Source organism: Dasypus novemcinctus, chromosome 23, assembly GCF_030445035.2.
Source record: "Dasypus novemcinctus isolate mDasNov1 chromosome 23, mDasNov1.1.hap2, whole genome shotgun sequence".
Lineage (NCBI taxonomy): Eukaryota > Metazoa > Chordata > Mammalia > Cingulata > Dasypodidae > Dasypus > Dasypus novemcinctus.
In genome coordinates this window covers 53,890,442-53,913,693 of record NC_080695.1, presented here as the reverse complement: position 1 = coordinate 53,913,693, position 23,252 = coordinate 53,890,442, and the positions used below count along the sequence as shown (strand labels likewise).

General features: G+C 45.1%; 1 protein-coding gene across 5 annotated transcripts in view; it reads left to right on the top strand.

Annotated features, from left to right (window-relative positions):
- The window catches only part of VPS35L (VPS35 endosomal protein sorting factor like), a 121,406-nt gene that overhangs the window by 34,416 nt on the left and 63,738 nt on the right, over nt 1-23,252 (top strand). For all 5 annotated transcript variants that reach the window (XM_058286359.2, XM_071211313.1, XM_071211312.1 and 2 more), the window contains 8 exons: nt 139-198; nt 6,130-6,226; nt 6,932-6,979; nt 8,310-8,403; nt 12,049-12,126; nt 12,632-12,754; nt 22,102-22,148; nt 22,873-22,984. In XM_058286359.2, coding sequence (XP_058142342.1) covers nt 139-198; nt 6,130-6,226; nt 6,932-6,979; nt 8,310-8,403; nt 12,049-12,126; nt 12,632-12,754; nt 22,102-22,148; nt 22,873-22,984 — 659 coding nt within the window. The remainder of the gene's footprint in view (nt 1-138; nt 199-6,129; nt 6,227-6,931; nt 6,980-8,309; nt 8,404-12,048; nt 12,127-12,631; nt 12,755-22,101; nt 22,149-22,872; nt 22,985-23,252) is intronic.

The window sequence follows — 23,252 nt, the reverse complement described above, 5'->3', positions numbered from 1 at the left end:
GTAACTGCCACTAGGTGGCAGCAGACTATCACGAGTTAAAGCGCACCTGGGCCACCAGGCCTGTGTCTCTAACAAAAGTTTGTTTAGCGTGTGCTCCTGAAGGTGGGACGCTAATGTCGCTTCTGCTTTTCTCCACAGGAAAGTTAGTATACGAGCGCATCTTTTCCATGTGTGTGGATAACCGCAGTGTCTTACCAGGTAACTTTGGTTTCATTTTGCCCTGGAGACTGGATTAGAAGGTTGATCTGAAGTCACTTTGATATATGCTTGATTGAGTCCTGATAATGTTTTTTGTTTGTTTTTGTGTGTGTGTGGGGAGCATGTTAAAAACAAAAGGTGCACCTTTACAGCTTTCTGATCATCTCTGTCTTCTAACAACATTTGATTGTTTAAAAACAGTGCCAGCTAGGAATTTGGGCAAGTCATGTGAATCTGCAAGAGCAAAAGGGTATTTAAATTCGATTCAGATGGACTTTCACACCAAATTACTTTCCTCTGCCGCTTAACGTTTCTAATAGTTTTCCTACATATCTTTCCTAAGCAGTAAATAGCTTTTATAAAAAAAACTATATACAGGAACAATGTCAAATAAATCAATAGTAACAGATGTTTTAAATCTGTGGTGTGTACCCAAGCGATGTTTGCATTAAATTTATGGCCAATCAATTTTAAATTCTCGGGAGGTTGTAATGGGACAACTATATTATGAATTCTTATCATTTTACTCTTGTCACATAAACGGTAATGATGATGCATATGGTGACGTGAAACTCTCAGCAGCGGTTTCCTTTTCCTGTAATCCATACTTGTAGCTTCTCTTTCTAGTACTGCCAAGAGGACACCTCTTCCTCCGTACAGAACTAGGGCCACCAGCTTGTCCCACCTTCATCTTCACTTCCATCTGCTCCCTGGCAGTGGCGTTTCTGCCGGAGAAGAGATGGTGCCAGCAACAGTAGCCCACGACTGGCCTTCTGTTGTATCTACCTCTCTCTGTCTACTTTTATAACTATTTAATGTGTACATTTCTCAGAAATTAGGAGATAGGGATCCGTAGACTTTTAGGACTAGAAGAACCTCTTGGGAATCACATTGTCTTTTTATAGTTGGCCCAGCCAAGTACAAGAGAGCCAAGGATTGGCCCAAGCCCTGCCACCAGCTAGCAAGAGCTTTACGCAGCTCTGACCCTTCGCTGTCCACTGTGGTGGCCACCGGCCACATGTGGCTCGAGCACTGGCGATGTGGCCCCCTCAGATCGAGATGTGCTGTGAGTATTTTTAAAATACCAGATATCAAAGACTTGGTGCAAATAAAAGATTGTAAAATATTTCACCTACAACTTTAAAAAAGGTCAGTGACATGTTGACAGGACAGTATTTTGGATGGATTGGGTTGAGTCAAATATATTATTAGAGTGAATTTCACCTGATGCATTTTATCTTTTTTTAACGTGGCTATTGGAAAATTTCAAGTTGCGCTGGTGGGTTGCATTCTGTTTGTGTTGGATGGTGCTGTTTTCTCCATTCCTATGATGACCATTTTTTAACAGCTCATCCCATGTTCTAGGATTGAGAATGGGAAGTAATGAGCCTGGAAAGGTGGGCAGGAGCCAGCCGGATTGGAAAGACCTTCTCTGCTGGCTTAATGAGTTTTGGAAACCTAGGTCCATTTAGGTGATTTCCAGTTGTCAACTGGTACTCTGTGTTATACCCCAACAGTGCACTCCACTTAACCTGCAGGTAGAATTAAACCCAGATAGGTTTCTTCATAAATATATATTCTATGGGAAACGGACTTTGGCCCAGTGGTTAGGGCGTCCGTCTACCACATGGGAGGTCCGCGGTTCAAACCCCGGGCCTCCTTGACGCGTGTGGAGCTGGCCATGCGCAGCGCTGATGCGCGCAAGGAGTGCCGTGCCACGCAAGGGAGTGCTGTGCCACGCAAGGGTGTCCCCCGCGTGGGGGAGCCCCACGCACAAGGAGTGCGCCCGTGAGGAAAGCCGCCCAGCGCGAAAGAAAGAGCAGCCTGCCCAGGAATGGCACTGCCCACACTTCCCGTGCCGCTGATGACAACAGAAGCGGACAAAGAAACAAGACGCAGCAAATAGACACCAAGAACAGACAACCAGGGGAGGGGGAGAAATTAAATAAATAAATAAATCTTAAAAAATATATATATATTTATATATTTATATATATATATATATATATATATATATATATATATACACTAAATGCTTTTTGATAGAGGCTCTACCTCTTTCTCCAGCTTTAAATTTGACTACTTAAAATATTCCCCTTACCTACCTGGCGCCCAAAGATGTTTGCATTCGCATCTACTACGAATCATTTCCTTTTATTCCCAGTTGTCACTGCACAAACAAGATTTCAGGGCCAACACAGGAAATAGTACTATGAGTTACTCCCTACCCCAACATCTAAAGGCTAAAAATAAAAGGTTCTTTTCTTAGTCACATCCAGTCCTTTCTGAATATATTAATTAGTACTTTTTGTTATTAAAATTCTTCCCTCTTTATTTACCTTGAGTGATGGAAATCAGCCTTTGTTTTCTGGAAAATAGTTTCTTCATTTTTCTCCCTATTAGTTAAAATATTCATTTGCATGTGTTTTCTCTAGTTCCAAGAACCTGAGAGGGAAAGGAACAGAATTTTTAAAAAATGTCAGTGACCCGGGGGACAACTCTTTATTATAATTATGAAGAAAGCCTTTGAAATCTACCGTGCAAATTCTGCCTAAAGAAATTATTTGTAAAGAGAAATCTGGTGGCATTTGAACTCATTCTTTCCATTTGAATCAAGCTCCAACTGGTCATTTTAATATTCAAGCCCTTTGCCTTTAGGAGTTTAGCTAAGGTATAACTCTTAGGAGTTTAGAAAGATGCCAGTGCCTTTTGGGTTCATGAAAAGTACACACTACCAGATAAAATTTTTTTCCCTCGTATTTCTTAATCTCAGCATAGTTTTGAAAAAGCAAGCCGTTACTCCAAGTGATAAAATAATTTTATTTCTAGCTTGGGAGAAGTAGTTTGGATTTATTGTGTTGTGGTTGCGATCATAAACTGCATTTCCATCTTCAGTTTTCTGCTCTGGCGGATAGAGGCTGCATCTCTATGTCCTTAAATGACCTGGCCTTTTAGGCACCTATTAACTCAGATGATGTCACATCCCTATAAGCACTGTTATGTAAAGAGACCTCTCATTGCTAGGGTAGAGACTCGGCAAGTGAAAGAGAACTAGACTCCTCCGTCTCCTCCCTCCTCCTAAAATATCCACAGTTCAGGGTTGAAAAAAGCCCTGGGAAAAAAAGGTGGGACTAGAAGGAACATCCCTGCCTTTTGTTACAGCAAAGTCTCTTCTGATTTAATTTCCAAATTCTGCATTCATTCTCCATGTACAACCCAAGTGCTAAAGCATAAATTATGTGTCATGCTCAAAACCCTTCAGAGACTTCCTGATGTATGTAGAAAAACTCTCAAACTCCTCACCAAGGCTGCAACCCTGCAACCCTGGCTCTTGTAGCCTTTTTTTTTTTTCTTTGAGGTACCAGGGCCGGGGATTGACCCCGGGACCTCATCTGTGGGAAGCTGACGCTCAAGCACTGAGCCACATCAGCTCCCCTGGATTGGTTTTTTTCATTTGTTTGCTTGTCATTTGCTTTTTCATTTTTAGGAGGTAAAGGACACCGAACCCGGGACCTCCCATGTGGGAAGCAGGCGCTCAACCACTTGAGCCACATCCACTCCCCTCATGTAGCCTCTCCTAACTCCGTCCTACTTAGCGTCCACCCCCTCGTCCTCACCACATTGGCTTGCTTTCTGTTCTTTGACCATGACAAGGTCATCCCTGCCTCAGGACCTTGGCACTTGCTCTCCCCACTCCCTGGAGTACACACCCTCCGCATGTGCACACAGCTGGCTCCTTTTGTCATGGAGGGCTCAGCTAAAACGCCACATTTGAAGAAGCCTCCTCTGACCCCTCGAGACCCTATCTTTTCCAGTACCTACTTTTATATCTTTCATTGTGCTGACCGCTCTGGGAAATACCTACTCTGTTTGCTTGCTTATTTTTCCTGTTTATTATTTGTCGTCCCCCACTGGACTGTAAGCCTCACGAGGGCAGGGTCTGTCTTCTGCAGTATTATATCCCCAGAGCTTAGGACAGTACCCTTAGTTGGCTATTCAGAATTATGTGTTGAGCAAATGAAAGAAAGGAACGTAATGTGTAATTTGTTACAAAATTTTCAAGTATTGCATACCATAATCCTTTTCCTGAATGACCTCTCTAGCTGGAAGACATAAAGACTTTCTGTTGGTACATGCCAATTATCATACAGATGGCAGTCCGCGACTACGTGCAGGGCAACTCGACTTCAGTGTGATTTTCAGCTCTCTCGGGCAATCTGAATCACCGTGGGTCCCACCCTTCGCTGAACCTCAGTTCCCTCAGCTGTAAAGTGAAGGATTTTAAATGACCTCAGAGACCTATTTTTACCTTTGGATTCCAAGGCACATGATTCCTATGAAGGGAAATGAGCCCCTCCTCTGCCTTTTCCAAAGACACCACCACAGAGGAATTTGAGAATAACCTTTATCTTTTCCTGTCTGGTTCTCTTGAAACTTGAAAAAAGTCACTTCTTTATATGCATGGGTTCAGACCAGGAAGGGGAAAATGGTGCTTTCCCATCCTTTTGAAAATAGCAAGTGAATTGTTCTTGAATAAATGAAGTCTACCAGAACATCCAAAATTAGATAGATACTTGAGATTGCAACTGAAAAATATCTGTAGTTGTGATTAGCAACTGTTCTCTGCTCCTGAAGCATGTGGAGTTTATTCTTTTTGGTAATTCCATAGGAATTTTGATCACCTTAATTATATACTCCAAGAGGCAGAATCAGGGACAAATAAATATATAAATATATAAAACTCATTACAAGACACAAAAAGCACCAGCAAACGAGCAAGATTTACTTGCTATATTCAAAAGTAATTAAATTTTCCCTTTTTGATGAGTCCTAAAAGTACAAAATGCTTCCAGTGGTGAGACGGTCCTCCAGTCTTTAAGGAAATCATTTAGAAGAAATCGTTTCCATGTAAGAGTTTGACTGTAACCTCCTTGGTGTTGGTAGGGTTTTTCATTTGTATGTTTTCCAGGCTCTGTCGCATTCTTTATTAAAATAAGTGTCAGGATCAGACTTGGGTACCAGTGACCAAAAACTCATTTAATAACAGTAGTGAGGGTCAGGGCTGGTGGGGCGGCCAATCCCTAATGCCGGGGTTCTTGGCCTTTTTCACTCTTGTTGCTCTCGTAGTTCAAGATGGCTTCGGATGCTCCAGCCCTTGTGTCTGTCTTCCAGCCAGAAGGAAGGGAGGGTGTGAAGGAGAGCAGGCCCCTTCCTTTAAAGATCCCTCCCAGAAGTAGTACATGATACTTCAGTTTACATCCTGGGGCCAGAACTTGGTCGCCTGGCTACACCTGCCTGCAAAAAGGGCCATATGCCCAGCAGAAGAATGAGAGCTCTGTTAGTAAAGAAGCAGAGAGTAGAGAGTGGGGTAACTGGCAGTTTCTGCCACGAGGTACCTCGAGTCTTAGAGCATCAGTTTTGAGCTGGCAACCTGACCGGCAAAAGCCTTAAAGCAAAAGCCTTGATCACATTTCACGCTACGGTTGCAGATTCCCGAAGCGGTATGGTCGTGGTTACCTGGTGGGTACGCCCCAAACCTCTGGTTTACATTAGAGGCAGTGGCTGAGAGCTAGGCTCTGGAGCCAGGCTGCCCGGGTTTGAATTCCAGCCCGTCTGTTGGCCTGCTGGGCGTCCTGGGTAAGTTATAACACCAAACGTACGTGAAAGAACACGCCTGAGGCTCTTGGGGGATTCGGAAGCTGGCTTCTGTGAATCTCTCTGAACAGTGCCTGGCACTTAGAACGCCACTCTGGGTGTGAGCTGGCAGCGTCGGAAACCGTGTATTCTAACAACAGTGATGTCTGGGAGGGGGTGTGGAGGGACTCGGCGCCCCACTGCCGGTTCTGCGTCGTGACAGCGGTGCAGGGCCCAGGGCCCTAGCAGCCGTAGCGAGAGTTACGAGGGCTGACGGGTATTGTTTTTGTATTGCAGATCACTTTTCTCCAGAGAATGTAAATGACACGGCCAAAGAAACATGCTTAAATTGGTTTTTCAAGATTGCTTCCATCAGGGAACTCATTCCGAGATTGTATCCTTTTTTTTTTTGTCTGATGATTTTAAAGATAGCCTAGAAGACTTGACTGCTAATAGAAGCCATGTGTTAGGATGCATTGAAACTCCTGCTGAAGATTGGGTTCTGTTACGGTTGCCAGCCTGAGAACACAGGGCAAGCCACGTGGAGAAGCCCTTTGACTCTTGCTCTCTCCAAACAATTTTCTGGTTTTTACTTTGAATCTGATGCCACAGATCAGGCTTGCTTTTCCTCTAGGAACATTCCCACATTAATTCTCTCAATTAAAATGCTTCATCTTTATGTGTTTTCTCTGGTTCCGAGAACTTGAAAGGAACAGGGTCAAACTTTTCTCCACAAATGCCAATATTGTAGATTAGATAATTTGACGAACACACAGATTGAATCTCAGTGATCTGAAGTTCGTTCTTTCCTCACCAAGCCTTGACTGGAAATGCTCAAAGCCCAGTTTAAATTTTAGCATGCAACCATGAGTCAACATGTAACCTTTTCCAAAATATATTTTAAAGAAGTATGGAACCTCGCAAACCACATGTAGAAACCACAAGCCACTAGCTGACTTAATTCTGCAGGCTGCTGCGAGCCGTTGTCCTCCGTCTCCTCTGAAGACACGCCCAGTGCTGCTCATGCCTAGTTCAGGCCTTTGCCCCGTAGGGGACAGGCAGCCTGGAGAACGTCTCCCTTAACGCAATGTTTTCGTAGCTATGTGGAAGCAGCCATCCTGAAGTGTAACAAGTTCCTCTCCAAAACGTAAGGCTCTTTGTAAACGTCTAGAAACATAAAATTGCTAAAATCATGCACACGTGTGTATGTTATGATGCTGTAATGATAGCTGTCACCTATTGAGTGCTTACTGTATGCAGATGTGGTGCCAACTGCCTTCTGTGCATTTTCTCATTATTCCCCATGGAAACCTAATGAAGTAGAGATACCATTTTTATCCCCATTTTACTGAGAAGAAAACTCAAGCTAGGAGGGGTTGAGTAAAACTTGTGCAAGACCAGCTCTGTGGTCTTAAGCAAGTTACTTAACGTCTCTGAGCCTCAGTCTTCTCTGTGAATAAGCGCAAAGAAGAGGTCTCTGTGGGTTCTATGAGCTGCATGAACAGCACTGAGAGCAGTGCCTGGCACGCAGTAGGCCTACACTAAGCGTCAATGCTGTTGTCGGCAACGATGATGACGATGATGATGTGAGAAGGAAAAGCCTCTGCCCCTAACCCTGTGCTACTCTGGGGCATCTCACCTATGTTTTCAGAGAAGATTCTATAGATCCTGGGAAACCAGATGTGCTTTCCGCAGAGCCAGTGGAACGCTGAGTCATGTCGGTACTTAGACAATACACTCCTTACAGCAGGTCCTGATGGTGCAGCACGGGTCATACGTATTTGAAATCACAGTAGAATTGATCCCAAGTGTGTTCGATTTGGTTCTTGGGATGCTTGGTAGAGTTTGGGGGATAACGTTGGCACTGAAGAAAGTGATTTTGCCACGCTGTTTGGGGAGGGTGATACTCAGCCCCAGGAAGACCATAATTTGTGCTGATGTTGGGATCTCTCAGGCCAGCCCAGTGGTAAGTGGAAGGGGGTTGTGTGCCCAGGGCAGTAAATGAATATCGAGAGAATACAAATAGGGAGACATTGTCAAGAAAAGATCAAGGGACAGCCAACCGATGGAAAATAGTTTGGACACAAATGTGTTAAAATCAGTACAATAAATGAGACCTCAAGCAGGAAAAAAAAATAGGTTAGACCCAGCACCAGACAAATAAATGGTAAAAATCAAGGGCTGTGCTGAGAAAGGAAGTCTGTTCTTTGCGTTAGAAAACAGAGACGTGAGTGGGGGTAGCTCAGTGGTCGAGTGCACACTTCACAGGTACAAGGTTCCGGGTTCCATCCCCGGTGCCTCCCCAAAAAACAAAACAAACCGAACTTCTACCATGGCTCATTCCTGAAACTTAATTTTTTCTTTGTCTTCTAAAATTTTTCCCTAAATTTAGTTAGTTTAGCCTTATCTTTATTTTAAAAAGAAAGGAACAGAGACTTCTTGCATCTGGTGTAACGCCGTGCTTTTTGTTCCTACAGAGGAATTTCAGAGTGTCTGCCGCGACTGACGTGCATGATCAGAGGGATCGGGGACCCGCTGGTGTCGGTGTATGCCAGAGCCTACCTGTGCCGGGTAGGTCGCCGCCAGGCCTCCTGTCCCCTTCGGTGTCCATGTGGGACTTGTAAGTCCCTGGAAGAAGGACTTCATTAGCTGCTAATGTTAGAACATGGCTCTTCCCCAGAAAGTGGAGCTGTCGGATTTCTTTTAAAAATTAATTTTAAAGAAGCCCAACTTACTGTCACTCTAATGAGGGGGTGCACAAGGTCACCTTCTTACAGATGAACTGGTTTTCAGAATTAATTGTCTCAGTTCTCGCCAGGAAGGAGGAAATCGTCGTGGCTTCCAGGGCCTTTCAGCTGATAGGTTGCTTTTCAGGGACTTGAAATGTGCTTCCCCTTTGTCTTGAACTTGCTTGTTTTGTGAGGTGGTTTTCTGTGGGGTTTTTTTGTCCTCGTGTTGAGGAGCTGGCGCCGCGTGCCGTGCGGCGAGGGCTGTTTGGCAGGGAGAGGTGTCCGAGCGGTGGCAGGCCCTGGGAGGGCCTCGGCCCGTCCTGGGGAACTCTGTGAAGGGCGAGATGGTGCCATTATAAGTCCCGGGGCCTTCCACTCCTCTAAAGCACCGTGAAGCTTCTCTTCAAAGCTCCTAAACAGTCACTGATGAAAAGTCCAGCCTGTGGAGGGTGCGTGGTAGTTTTTCAACCCCCAAAGGGGCTTTCCTTCTGCCAGCTTTCCCACGCGGGGTTCAGTGGGAGTTGTCCTTGCTAGGCCCATCAGCATCGTTCGTTGTTGGAGAAGGGCCATTGCCCCTGTTGAGGGGTCCCGGTGAACCTCAGACAGATGCCCCGCCTCCCCAGGAGGGCACTGTGCTTCTTAGTACATCAGGAGAGAAGATGGGACCTTGGATTGGCTGCTTTTATACGACATCTAGCAAACGAGGGAAGCTCCGTGGGCTCAAGTGTCACAAAGAGAGAAATCAAATCATCATTGCCCTCAGAGGGGATGGCAGGCGTCCACTGGGAAGGAAACTTTTGCTATGTCTGTTGCCTGAGCCTGAGAATGAAAGGACAAACCTTCCATTCGACGATGACCCCCTCCCTTTGTACCACAGTCCAGAGCGTTTATTCATTGCTGTCTGCTTAAGACTTGGGGTGGCTTTTCCATGCGGGGGTATCAGGTATGTTTCTTAGAGCTTCAATTTTTGAATATATTGAAGATGAAATACTCCTTCCAAGTCATTGTTTGCTGAGGACCTATTGGCGGGAAACGCTCTGCTGGCTCCTCTGTGGAGAGTTGCAGGGTATCGCCGCATATTGGGCTCTGCTGTTTTTACCCTGTAGAACCTACATTGGGTACCCTGGTCTACCCTGTAGACCTAACATTGACATCTGCTGAGTGATAGAGTAATAAAGGTTTAGAGTCACTATGTCTTGCGAAGATTTTTCTGGTTATTAAAGGAAAACCAGAAAAGGTGGGGGGAATTCACTCCTTACAAACCTATTTAATTTTAAAGTTTGAGGTAAGTTTCATGAGCTAGGCAAAAGATAATGTCCGTTGCATATAAAGTGCCTTTGAATGGGAGATGCAGCCCTGAAATACCGATGATAAGGAGGAAATGTAGAGAACAAAGCAGACTCATTCCAGGGAGACTGGTGACGAAATGCACTGCATCTATTGAAATCATTTTTGTCAGTCCAGGCAGTGCATCAGTTTCCTTGGTTGAGTAGTCACCAGTCTTTTGACATAAAAAGAATAAGAAAGCAGCCCGTGCATTAGAAAGGATCCTTTGCATGGCAAAAACTCAGTTCACGCTATTTGAAGCCAAAAAGCGGGGTTTATGGGTTCATGTGTGAAGTGTCCAGGATAGTCAGGCATGGCTAGATCCAGGACTTCAAAGGTTATCGAGAATCGTCCTCTCGCTCCATCACCCAGCTCTGCTGTCCTCTGGGTTGACTTCATTGTATGGTTTGCTCTTTCTATATGATGACCCACAGCAGCTCCAGGCTCCCACCCTACCAACTTAGGAACCCCAATAGAGAGTGCTTTTTTCCCTGTAATTCCAGCCAGACTCTCATGGCTGATTCCCATTGATCCCTTTAGATCACGTCCCCATCCCTAGATCCATCACTACGGCCATGGGGTGCGATATGCTTATTCACCAGGCCTGGGTCATGTACCGACTCACATGGAGCCCCGGGTGGGTGGGATGAGTCCTCCTTGTCACAGACCTCATGGTCTGAGAGAAAGATTTTATGTCCCAGAGACAAATCCCATTTGCTGATCCAAGAAACAGTGGGAATGAGTGCCCGGCAGGCAGAAACAACAGATGGGAATCACAAGCAACTCTCCTTGCTGCCCCGGGTAGAATTCTTTTAGACCCAAGCAGATTTCCAAGCTGCTCATTTGGCTTGATGGGAAGAGATAAACAAAACACCAGAGCAGTGGGTGGTTTGGGCGTGGGGGGAGCACAAAGCTGTTTATTAAAGGAAAGTATGATTAACTCCTCTTCTAAGTCCCGGCCCTCAGCTCACTGCCTCTGCTTGTCCACTGGACTTTTCTCTGCTGTCGCCTAGTACATAATTATTGCCTTTTCTACAATATGATTAAGTGGAAGGAAAGACAATGGACTCAGAACACAGTGCCACTGGCTCTGACAGTTTCTGTTTGTATTTTTTAAAAATCAGTGTTCTTTTCCATGGAAACATCTCCTGTATCCACCAGCCACAGAGCTTCCCTTGGAATTTAGCACTCCGATGGTTCTTAAGTAATTCTTTGCAAAGGAATTGTCACAGCCAGCCTTGTTATTGTTAATCCTCTTGACCTCTGGGTAGGGGAAGGAGAGTGGCAGAAATCTGACTCATATGAAGAAACTGAGTCCCAGGAAAGCAGCGTCCCTTACAAAGTTGCGTTTGTGGTAAAGCAGCCATTTGGAATTGAGATGTGTCTGAGGAGCTCAGTTTAGGGAGTTTCATGATGTTTTGTTTTTAACACATGAGCTCCCTTCCACAGCTCCTGCCTTCACTTTTCCAGCTCTCCCCAGGGCTCTGGCCACCTTCTTGATGCTTAGCAAATTTCTTCAGCTAGAAATGTTAGTCTGGTTTCTAAACAACGAATGCAGGAGCCAATGGATTATCGCATGGCTATGCTTCATTCTTGTCTTACATAAAATCCCTTCAAATATATTAATAGTTGTCTCTGCTTCCTTGACTGCCCAGCATAGAATGAGTCTGTGTCACTGTTAATACAACCGTGGCAGCACAGCATCTGAAGTCTAAGCTGAGTCTTAGGTGCCCAGATCTTCATGGCTCATCGAACAAGTGCAACCACATGTACGTTTATCTAATTTTAGCGAGGGGGAGAATATCACATACGCAATATCGATAGTACCTTCCTCCTTCGTGTTGTATTGATTTGTTCTGTTGGTCATCTCTTCAGAAATATATTCATTACCTTTGGGAAATTGCAATGAGATTAGTGCAGATGTTGCCCAGTTTTCATTAAAAATAGCTCCTGTGGTTTTTCTTATAAAAGCACTACATTGTATTGAATAGGAAAACAGATAAGCAAAAAGAATAAAAATGTTTTTTCCAGACTTTTCCTCTATGCCTACATATATATATACATTTTTTTTTACTTCAAAAATGTCCTCATTCTGTGCATGTTATTGATAGTTGTAACTTGTTCTTCCTTGTCAAGGTTATTTTATTTTGTTTGGCTGCAGGTGGGAATGGAAGTGGCTCCGCATCTCAAAGAAAGCCTAAATAAAAACTTTTTTGACTTTCTTCTTACATTTAAGCAGGTAAGAGAACACTGTAAGGATAGCTAATTGATATAACAGTTCTGTGATAGCAAATTCACAAAACCCAGTTGGTTTTCTAAGTCGAGAATGCCTTGAAGCTCTTTAAATGTGTAAACACTAGAAAATTACACTAGATCTGTTGTAGACAATTAAAATGTGTTGATTGTACTGAACAAGCATACTGAATCAATATGCATGTGTTAACAAGAAACGTCTCCAGTTGATCAGCCTTTCTTTTTGGCATCTGCTGGCTCAATTTTTTATCAGGTTCCTTCTTTCCACAGTGTGTATTCCCAGAGCAGCTCAGCTTAGTGACATGGGAAACTTTCTGTGTGTTTTTTAAGTTAAAAAAAAAAAACACAAAAAAAAACCAGCTGAGAAGCCAGACTCTTTCTCTCGGGGCCATCCACGTGCTTCCAAGTATGCACAGTCCTTGAATTACATGCTCTTTGTTTGTCATAGGATTTTCCCCTCTTTTCCTAAACACTTCTTTGGTCTCCTGTAGATTCATGGGGATACAGTCCAGAACCAGCTGGTGGTCCAGGGAGTGGAGCTCCCATCCTACCTCCCCTTGTACTCGCCTGCCATGGATTGGATTTTCCAGTGCATTTCCTACCACGCCCCTGAGGTAAATGCCAGGTGGATTTGGCTTCGGTGGCACGTTCACCTCCTAGGAGGAATGCTTGGGCTCCCCTCTCTCGGTATCAGGACAGCTCTGTCCTTGTGCGCCCCTTAGCATTAAAGGGCCCGGTCCTAAGAGCCACAGCTGCATAGATGCTTGCCAGCCTTTGTTGGGGGTGGGGGCTGCCATTGTGCCAGGTTCCATGCTGAACGCTTTTTCCAGATTGTGTCATTTAATTCTCCCACAACTTGGGAGGGGGACGTGGAGGCTCAGAGAGACCAGATACTTACGTACAGTCACACAGTGAGAACGTGGCAGTGACTAGACACAGACCTATGGAATCTGACTCTAGGGCCAGCAGGCTGTATTGCTGCTCACGTAGCTTCATCCTCTCATTTTGTGCTTGTGATGGCCAGTGTGGTCAGAGCAGTCTCATTCACTTCGCCACTTTACATAGGGAAGGAGAAGCTCAGGTACTAAATTACTTTCATGGGAGTCGTCTGTTTGGTTGAAACATTGTCAGGCATTAAAGTGACATCAGAATCATAGCAGAAGCCCTCTTTTTTCCTTCTCCATGACTGAGAAGCAGTTTCAGTAGAACACAGTTCAAATATAGTCATCACCGTGACAGACAAAGCTTTCCTTGTCTTGCTTTGGAAGCGGTTGAGAATTTATTCTATGAGGAAGAGAAAAAGGGGCCTTGAAAAAGGCAAAGGAAAGGGGCAAAGCAAAATTCAAATATATCTGCCTCATTCTAGGAGCTGCCAACACTCAGTAAAAGCCCCAAAGGGGACGTGGGGGAGGAGAGGCCATGATTTTAACTAAGCCATCCTACTTTTAAGAATTTGTCCTATAGAAATAATTAATTAGATGAGCGAATACCTTCCCCCCCCCCCCACGTTTGTTCATCGTCGTGCAAAATCGAAGACAATCCAACTTTCCATCAGAAGGGGTTAGGTTCAGTTACGGTGCATGCACTCAGCAGAATGTTATGGAGCCGTGTGGAATGCTGGAGACCCGGATGAGGGTCTATGTGGACTGCCATAGGAGTGTTCATACTACATTTAGTAAAAAAGAGAAAGTGAAAGCTTGTTGCCGTGTGTGTCGCAAGTGGCAGGGCAGTCCACTGTTAGAGTGCAGACTCTGGAGCGAGGGATCCTATCTGAGCCCTGTTGCTGGTAGCTGCTGTGATAAAATAGAGGGCAAGTACTTTAAGGCTCAAATAAAAGTGCATTTAAAATGCTTAGTATTGGGCCTCACGCGTTGCACTTGCACATTTTGTTGTGTCGTCATGACCGCAAATTTTTTTTTATATCTTCCTGAGGAATTGGGAAGGAGATAGGGCAAAATATCTTTGGAGGATGAGGTTTGGGGTCATCTTAACCTATTTTCCTTTGCCTCTCTATATTCTCTATGCGTTCAGCAAATATAATTCATTGCCTGTATTTTTATTTTTTTCAAATGCTAAAGTAGGAAGAGAAAAATCAGGGACAACTGGCATTTCAGGTGAAATTCTTACTGTTAAGTAAATTGATTTTAACCAAGCTATTCTGAATGGAAGATGGCTTGAAAACATGCTGCACTGTCTCAGCAACCACATGCAGTCCCAGGCTCCTGGGAAGAGGTGCTATGAACTTGGCTGTAGAAAGAGCCGGCTTAGCTATTCCACCAAATGACTAAAACTTACAGACAGGATTGATGCTTTTGAAAATGAGAGCAATTATTTTTCCCTCCTTACTTTAATGAAAGGCGAAATCAGATTAAAAACAAGAGGTACATGTTAGAAGTCATTCTTACTTTTATTTTAAGCACCAGCAATCTCAAAGGATGGCAGAAGCTGGGAATAGAGCTTTCCTGGGGTGTCAAGCTCTAGGAAATCATTATTGTACCAGAAAAAGTGATTAAAAAATTAGGTCACCTGAATAATAATAAGCTCTGATTCTTGGGGCACTTAAATGAAGAACTTGCATCTTGCAAAAAAAAAAAAAATCATTTTTAAAATGTAGAATTGATGTCAGTGTGGAATGTGGTGGCAAATGCATGTTACAGCATGACGCCTAAAAGCTCTTTGACAGTGGCTGGTGGGAGTCAGTTGGAGGTAGAGCAGTGTGTATTTTTAAGAAGCCAAGCCCCTGTATAGTGGAATTGTGAGGTTTGATTGTAGCAGTTGGTGGTATACATGGCAGGTAAGTGAGATATGGTGAAGGAGAAAGTGCGTCTTCAGCTGAGCATATCTGATACACAAAATGCCAAATCGAAATTGAAATCCAAAATCCCCCAAAATCAGAAATTATTCAAAAAAAGGCTTTTTGTTGTTGTTTCAGGGGGGAAAAAAGATTCTTTTCTCCCTCCTACAATGAAAACCAAGTTATTGTAAGTAGAAAGCAGAGTTAGGCCTCCTGTTTCAGGCACATTCTTCAGAGCGCTGCTGAAAGACGTAGCTTTTCACAAAACCCACTTTTAGGCAGTGATAACAGATCGCTTGATAAGCTTCTAGTTGTTCTCAACCAGCAGCTCTTTGTTAGGGTGGGGTGGTAGATGTAAAAGACAAAAGGCCTGATCCCAGGTATCAGGGTATCAGTTGGGGGTCTTGCCTGTGGTAGAATCCCACTGATCTCTTTGCTAAGCTTCGAGATGCAGGTTATAAATGTCGAAGGGGGAAGAGGAAAGTGCCTCAGTGGAGGTGGGAGGACGGAACCCAGGCAGGCCTGGGTGCAAGCTGTGCCCTGCTACCTTGGGCTGCTCCATGTCTCTGTGTCTCTGTTTTACCAACTGTACCATGGGACTGGCATAAGGACGACTGTGATCATTGAAGAAGAAGGGGGCCTGGGCTGAACTTGAGGGCCAGGAGACAAGCAGAGGGCAGGTAAAGAAAGGGCTACTGAGGAAAGGGACCTGCACAAACAGGCAGATGACACACTTGAGGCGGAGCACAACGCAGCTGGAAAAGAGTGAGAAATTAGGTTGGCTGGGAGCAGGGCTGGGAGCAGACCAGGTTGCAGTCAGGCCAGGCTGCAGCGTTTGACTGTGATGTCTTGGAGATCGGGAATGCTTTGAAAAAGTGGTCCTTGGAGAAGATCATATTGGCAGAAGCATGGCAGACAGATCAGAGGTGAGCATAACCAGTTCATAGCCGTGCAAATCCAAGAGACAGAATGGGTAAGAGAGAATTTCGTAATCAGGAAAAGTTTATTAAAAAAAATACATAGGGAAACGGACTTGGCCCAGTGGTTAGGGCGTCCGTCTACCACATGGGAGGTCCGCGGTTCAAACCCCGGGCCTCCTTGACCCGTGTGGAGCTGGCCCATGCGCAGTGCTGATGCGCGCAAGGAGTGCCGCGCCACGCAGGGGTGTCCCCCGCGTAGGGGTGTCCCCCGCGTAGGGGAGCCCCACGGGCAAGCAGGGCGCCCCATCAGGAGAGCCGCCCAGCACAAAAGAAAGTGCAGCCTGCCCAGGAATGGCGCCGCCCACACTTCCCGTGCGGCTGACCACAACAGAAGCGGACAAAGAAACAAGACGCAGCAAATAGACACAGAGAACAGACAACCGAGGGAGGGAAAGTAATTAAATAAATAAATAAATCTTTAAAAAAAAAATACATATCCATTGGAAAGGACTTGGAAAATACAGAAAGTCAGCTAAACTCCTGCCATAGATGGTCATTGTTACCATTTGGTACTTTGTAATCTTCACCTCATGATCTCTCATTCTCTAATTTTTTTGTGCTTGTACATGAGAGTTTTTCTTTGAATAATTTTTATAGTGCTTTCCCCTCTCTTACCTTAATAACAGATATTTCCACAGGCTAAGAGAGTTTGTGACCACCTGTCATTGCAAGAGGTGTTAGAAGGCAGAACGACTTTATTGGACAATGAAGGAGAGCGGGGAGTCAAAGGTGTCCCTAAGCTTTCGAGCCTAGCCCAGTGACTTCTTTTTGAGGCTTACCTCGTGCCAGGCTCTGCGTTTGTTGCTTTACTTGGGCTTTCTCCATTCGCCCTCCCAGCTTCCTGAGTCTAGCTGCTGTTCTTGTCCCTGTTTTACAGAAGGCTCCCCTGAGGTTTCGAGAAATGCCCCGAGGGCCTTGCTTAAGGCCACACAGCTAGAAAGGGCTGTTTTGGTGGCATCTTCGTGTTTCAGGCCTGCCGAAACAGAGCACCGCACACCGGGGGGCTTTAAACAGCAGAAATGTGCTCTCTCCCAGTTCTGGGGCCTGACATCTGAATCAGCAGGGCCAGGCTCCCTCCGAAGCCCCTGGGGAAGGAGCCTGCCTCACCTCTCCTGGTTTCCCACAGCCCCAGGCACTCCTTGGCTGGTGCAGCATCACTCTCTCTGCCTCGCCATCATGTGCCAGCCTCCCTCTGGGCCTGTGTCTCTAAGTGTCCCTCTTAAAAGGACACCAGTCGTACTGGATTCAGGGCCCACGCTATTCCAGCATGCCCTCTTCTTAAACAGTCACACTCACGAAGACCCTGTCTCCAAATAAGGTCGTGGTCTGAAGTTCCAGGCAGGCATGACTTTTAGGGGGACACCATTCACCCTAGGACAAGCAGTAACTCTGAAACCAGCAGGTTTGTTCCCTCTTGCCGTCTCTCAGCAATTCCTTTCTAGATAACTCTTCAAGCTGCTGCGCTGAAGGTGAGACTTAAAGGCCTCAACGAATAGGCTCATGGGAGTATTACTCCAGGGGTCATTCTATAAGTTGCATTTAAAACATTTCTAAAAGATGATTAGGCTAATAAGCAAATCTAAAAATTAACCTTGGTCTTTATTCCATCCTTCTTTAGCATACAGTTCTGTTATTTCCATTCTTTTTCAGTTAGAAAAAAATCCCCAGAGAAAGAGAAATAATCTGAACGTTAAAATTTTCTCTTCTTTTTAATGCTTGGGGCATAGAATTCCTTGTTATCACATTGAAACAATTCGTTTCGTTGAGACCTGTGCCTGTTAACTCTGGGTTGGGGGGAAGGGATATTAGCTTTTAATGTTAGCTTATGATTTTGTTCACCCTTTAAGTTTCTGCTTCATTTAGAAAAAGAGAAGGCAGATAGCACTTGCTAGGTATCTCACGTGATTCTCTTTTTACGAAGCATGGTTTGTAAATCCTGCTTGGAAGGCTATCTGGTAAGAGCACAAGTACAATTCTGTAAGTGCTCTGGACAGCGTGTGAATTCATCTAATTTAGAATAAAGGAATTCTGTGTGTGTGTCGTTGCCCCCCCCCCCCCAGCTTTCCTGTACTGTTGAAGTAGGTAACAAGTTCTAATATGGACATAACCTTAAAAATCCATCAGTTAAATCTGGTAGTGGTTAATGAAATCTTATCTGTGATGAATTGTTACAGAATTGGACATAGATATACAAGAAAAAAAAAAGGTATATGTGTGTGTACACACTGAAAAACTGGTGAAAAGGTCTAGTTAATTATATTGTAGCAACATTGGTTTCCTGGTTTTGATGACATACCTTAGCTAAGTAGGGTGGCATTATTGGGGGCAGAGGTGTTTGATGAGTGCAGGAGACTTCTCTGCACTATTTTTGTGATTTTTTTGTGTTCAGAATCAAAGTTTAAAAAAAAAATCATCTATTGGAGGCAGTTTGGAAAAAGATGTTCTATCCATGGTATGGATTCCTCTGCCATTTAAAAGAATGAGATAAATTTGTATGTACTAACATGGACGAAAGGAGGTCCGTGCAAGACTATTGAATAAAAAAGGCAAATTGCAACCCAAAGTTGCAGCCCAGGATGTATAACACTATCCTATTTTTGTAAAGGAAAAAAAATAAACATAAAAATTGCCAGGGATCTGCAGAAAAGCAAACAAAACTATACAGTAATAGGGCATAGACAAAGGTCTAGAAAGAAACAGCAAAATGCTGATGGTGAAGACTCTTGGGAAGTGGGAATTAAAGGGCAGGCATTTGTGTTTCACTTGATATAAGTCCATCTTGTTGGAACGTGTGTCCATAAGCATTTCTTATTTTTATAATTTTTACAAAACAATGTAATATCCAGCAAATGGATGAAATATCAGGGTGAAAACAGCAGTAGCAACAAAAGCCTCAAAAAAGATAGGAACAGTAAAAAAATACCTGATTTGTGAATCTTTTGAAACTGTAAGTTCCGATGTATGTCGGAAAAGTCAGTGTGCAGAGCTGCAAGTTTTCTAGTGGTTTGTTTCAGCCAAAAACCTTGTTTCGATTTCAGCCTGGTTTGAACTATTGTTCATCTAGTTCTTGCCAAAGATCATCAATCCTGTCACTTCTCAGGAAAACAAACAAACAAACCTTGAGTAGACTTGCCTGGGATGCACAAGCTTCTGGCTCCTAGTCCTCTGTAAGAACAGAGCCTTTCATTTTTTGGAAAGTTCTTGTATGCATTTTTAATGCGTTCATGTTTTGTGAAAAAGAGAACATTTTAAAACGTTTGTCTTGTCGTCCTGGAATGTTTTGTCCCTGCGTTGGTATTTGCCTTAGTTCGGCTTTCCAGCGGTGGTGGGCCAAGACTTGTGAGTTCACGTTGGGGTGCGGGTACGTGTGATGCTGAGTGTCGCCAGGGTGTGAAGTTCTGTCCCTTTTCCTTGCCACCTTGTCCCCAGAGTCTGGAATAATGTCTCGTCCATTAAGCTGCTCCATAGGAAGTTACTCAATAAGCCATTGTGTATATGTGTTGACGGAGGAGGTTGTCTTTGGGTTAACTTTATAGAAGTTCTCTTTCTCCTTCCCCCCTTTTCCAAAACCCATTCTGGTGTGGCCTTTAAGAGTGACTGTTTAGGTTCTGATGCACAATGCTATGACTTGGATCAAACCTTGAAAATGTTATACTAAGTGAAATAGGCCAGACACAAAAGGACAGATACTGTGTGATTCCATTTAAATGAAATACCTAGAATAAGCAAATTCATAGAGACAGAAAGTAGATTTCAGTTACCAAGAGCTGGGGTGGGGTGGGGAGGGAGTGGAAGAGGGAGTTATTGCTTAATGGGTACAAAGTTTCTGTGTCGGGGGTGATGAAGTTTTTAGTAATGGATGGTGGTGGTACAATATCGTGAATGTAATTGAAGCCCCTGAATTGTACACTTAAGAAATGGAGGGAGTGGATGTAGCTCAAGTGGTTGAGCACCTGCTTCCCACATACAAGGTCCCGGGTTTGATTCCCATTATCTCCTAAAAAGAAAAGTTTTATGTTATGTTATATATATATTGGCACAATAAAATAAAATAAAATAAAGACTTTTCAAATACAAATAACCTACAAGTGGTAAGGGAAGCCCTTTGTTACAGCATCAATTTTGTCATCGGCTGGGACGATTCTGGTTGCAGGGAGCAAATCCCTAATTGACGGGCCTTACAAAACCCCCTCCGTGTGTTCCCTTCCATGGCAAGTGCAGGCTTCAGGCCCTGGCCCCTTCTCATCATTACCCTGCTCTTCAGTCCTTGGCTAGCAGTAACGTGGCTGCGCTGTTCCAGACCTCACATCCTGACATGATGGCGTCCAGAGGCAGAAAGACATTTAAGAGCCAGAAACTTTTCCTCAAAGCCCCTGGAAGACTTCCCATCCCATCCCAACAGTTGAAGATGGGTTGTGTGCCAATGCCCAAACCCAGGCCACTGGCTAAGGGAATGAGACCCCCGTGATGGGTTTGGACCCAGCCTGATTTATGGGGGCCAGAGACAGAAGTCTGACTAAGCCCTAGGGGTGGGGGTGCCAGCGTCATCACAGCCGCTCACAGTTCCGTTGTTCAGGCACCTCCTCAGGACACGGGGGCCCAGCTGGGGAGGGCAGCTTTCTTAACCTCTGGGTCAGGCCTGGATGCAACTCTCGGTCTTACCCTTACCAGGAAGTGCCTTAACCTACCTGAGCTTTGGCTTCCGCATCTGTAAAATGGGGAGAACATTGCCTGGGCCTCCCAAGGTTGTTGTGAAGAGTCAAGGAGAAAAGGTATTTAAAGCACTTCTTAGCCTGGCACACGGCGAGTGCTCCGTGTGGAGGATGTTTTGAGTTCTCTTTACTTACGGTTGACCTTGGCCTGTACCACTCAGAACCTTCCCCAAACCACTGTCCGGAAGGAGCCTCCTTCCATTGATTTTTTTAAACAGGAGCTCATTTAAAGATATGTCATTGTCTGAAGATAGCTCTAAAGCCATTAACAGCCTTCCAGTGAGTTCAGCTCTTATTTCCTTTTGGAAAAAATAACACCTCAAGACGTATGGAGAGGAAATCTGGCGAAGAGCATGCCCTTGGATGCCGAACTCCGGGGCTCCAAGGCTGGTCTGCCGTCAGCGCCAGCCCACCCCACCCCACCTGTGGCCCACCTCATCCCAGAGAGGCTGCCTGTGGGCGGCGCGAGGAGGGAGGTCAGGAGCGCAGAGCGCCCTTCGCCCTGCTGGCGGGCGTGAAGCACCTCGTAGTGCTGAGCGTACCAGGGCGCCTGGGGAAATGGGGAAGCAGGTGGGGGTTTGCTGAGAGAGGTGGGGAGTAAAGTCATTCCCGTTCTCCTGGTGCCCAAGAGCACGAGGCCCCCTGCGCCGTCATCTTCAGTAGTCCTGGGGATAGGGCGCCACCACGCTCACCCTCCACTTCAGGACGAGGAAGCCAGGCTTGGCGAAGTCGGGTGGCTTGCCCAAGGTCTCACCACCAGGCTGGCAAGGCTGGGTTTGAACCCCACTGCGCCTGGCTCCTGGTGCCATGAAAGTGAATTTTTTTCCCTTCTCCTCCACCATCCCCATTCCCACCAGTACTGAGAATTTTGTAAATGAGTATGTGACTACATTTATTTGAGAGGATTATATGGGAATTACGTGGAAATCTGTTAGTGAGGAATGCTGCCTTAGATTCCCCAACCTGATCGTTTTATTTTATTTTTAAAGATTTATTTTACTTATTTATCTCTCCCCACCCCCTTGTTGTTTGCACTTGCGGCGACTGTTCATCTTTGTTTCTTTTGGAGGTGCCGGGACCAAGCCCGGGACCTCCAACGTGAGAGGGAGGTGCCTAATTGCTTAAGCCACCACCATTCCCTGCTTTGTTGTGTCTCTCATGGTTTTCCTCTTGTGTCTTTCGTTGGGTCATTTTGTCATGTCAGCTCACCGTACTGCTTGTCCTCTTTAGGAGGCACTAGGAACCTCTGCTCCCTGCTTTGTGTGTCTGTCATTATGTTTTTTCTTCTTGTGTTTCTTATTGAGTCATCTTGTGTCAGCTTGCAGTGCCTGCCCATCGCGCCAGCTTGCTGTCTTCTTTAGGAGGCACCAGGAACCAAACCACAGACCCCCCCATTTGGTAGGTGGGAGCCCAGTCACTTGAGCCGCATTTGCTTCCCTGATCATTTTAATTATTCTTTTTTTTTACTTTGTTAGGCTCTGCTAACCGAGATGATGGAGAGATGTAAGAAACTAGGAAACAAGTGAGTATGTAAAAATTCCTAAAGCATGAGTTTGGAGGTGGTGTTGGTTGGTGGGTTTGGAAATTGAGCCTTGGCATGCTTTCACAGGCAAGAGAGCTGACAGGCAGAACGGACAGCGTGGCGGGTTAGAGCCCAATGCCTGGATTCAGTTCTCAGCTCTGCCCTTTCTTAGCTGTGTGACCTTGAGCCACTTAGCCTCTCTGTGCCTCAGCTTCTTCCTCTGTAAAATGGCATAATAATAGTCCTTTCTCCCTGGGGCTGTGCTGAATCCATCTTCCTGTTCTTTCCCCTCTGCTCCCCTTTCAGTGGTAGAGCAGCATTGAATGGGCTTGCTGTGTCTAGTGCTTAAGACTGTGCTTTTTGTAGGCATTGTGAATATTTATTTGCAGCTTGAGTTGCTACTGTTACTTAACGTTTAGCTTTATTAGCACAGCAGCCTGTTGAAGGCTGGCTGTTCTCCTCTTTAAACGGACTTGATTGCTTGCTTCTCCATCCTTCCAGCCACCCATCCATCCAGGTTATTCAATATTTATCAAGTTCCAAGTATGCACAAGACATCGTGTGTGTCCCTGGAGGCTGCCTTTTTACTCTAGGCTCTCGTCTTTTCTTTCAACCTTACCATTAAAGGGCTGTCAGTCATCCATCCTGTCAATATACGTCCTAAAATTAAAGCGGCATTCATTCATAGACAGCTCTGCCTCCTTGGGGGGGCCGTGTCTTGCAGTGCCTTGCTGTTGAATTCCGTGATGTCAGCATTCCGGGCCGAGTTCATTGCCACCAGGTCTATGGATTTTATCGGCATGATTAAAGAGTGCGATGAGTCGGGCTTCCCCAAGGTAGGTTCTTGACTTAATGCCCAGCAGGAGAACAAATGGGCAGTGTTTCTCTGATAGCTTCAAGGGAGAGAGTCCAGTGTTGGGGCAGCTTGAGCCAGCGGGCAAACAAGCAAAGGCTCTTGTTTCTGAAGAGCAGGATGGAAGATGAGTTAGAGATTGGCTTGTTAGACATCATGTAATTGCTGTGTGTCAGGCCCATGTGAGTCCTAAATCTGTCAGATAAGCTCACTCTGAGGAGAGACTTGGGCCCCATACCATTAAAAATAAA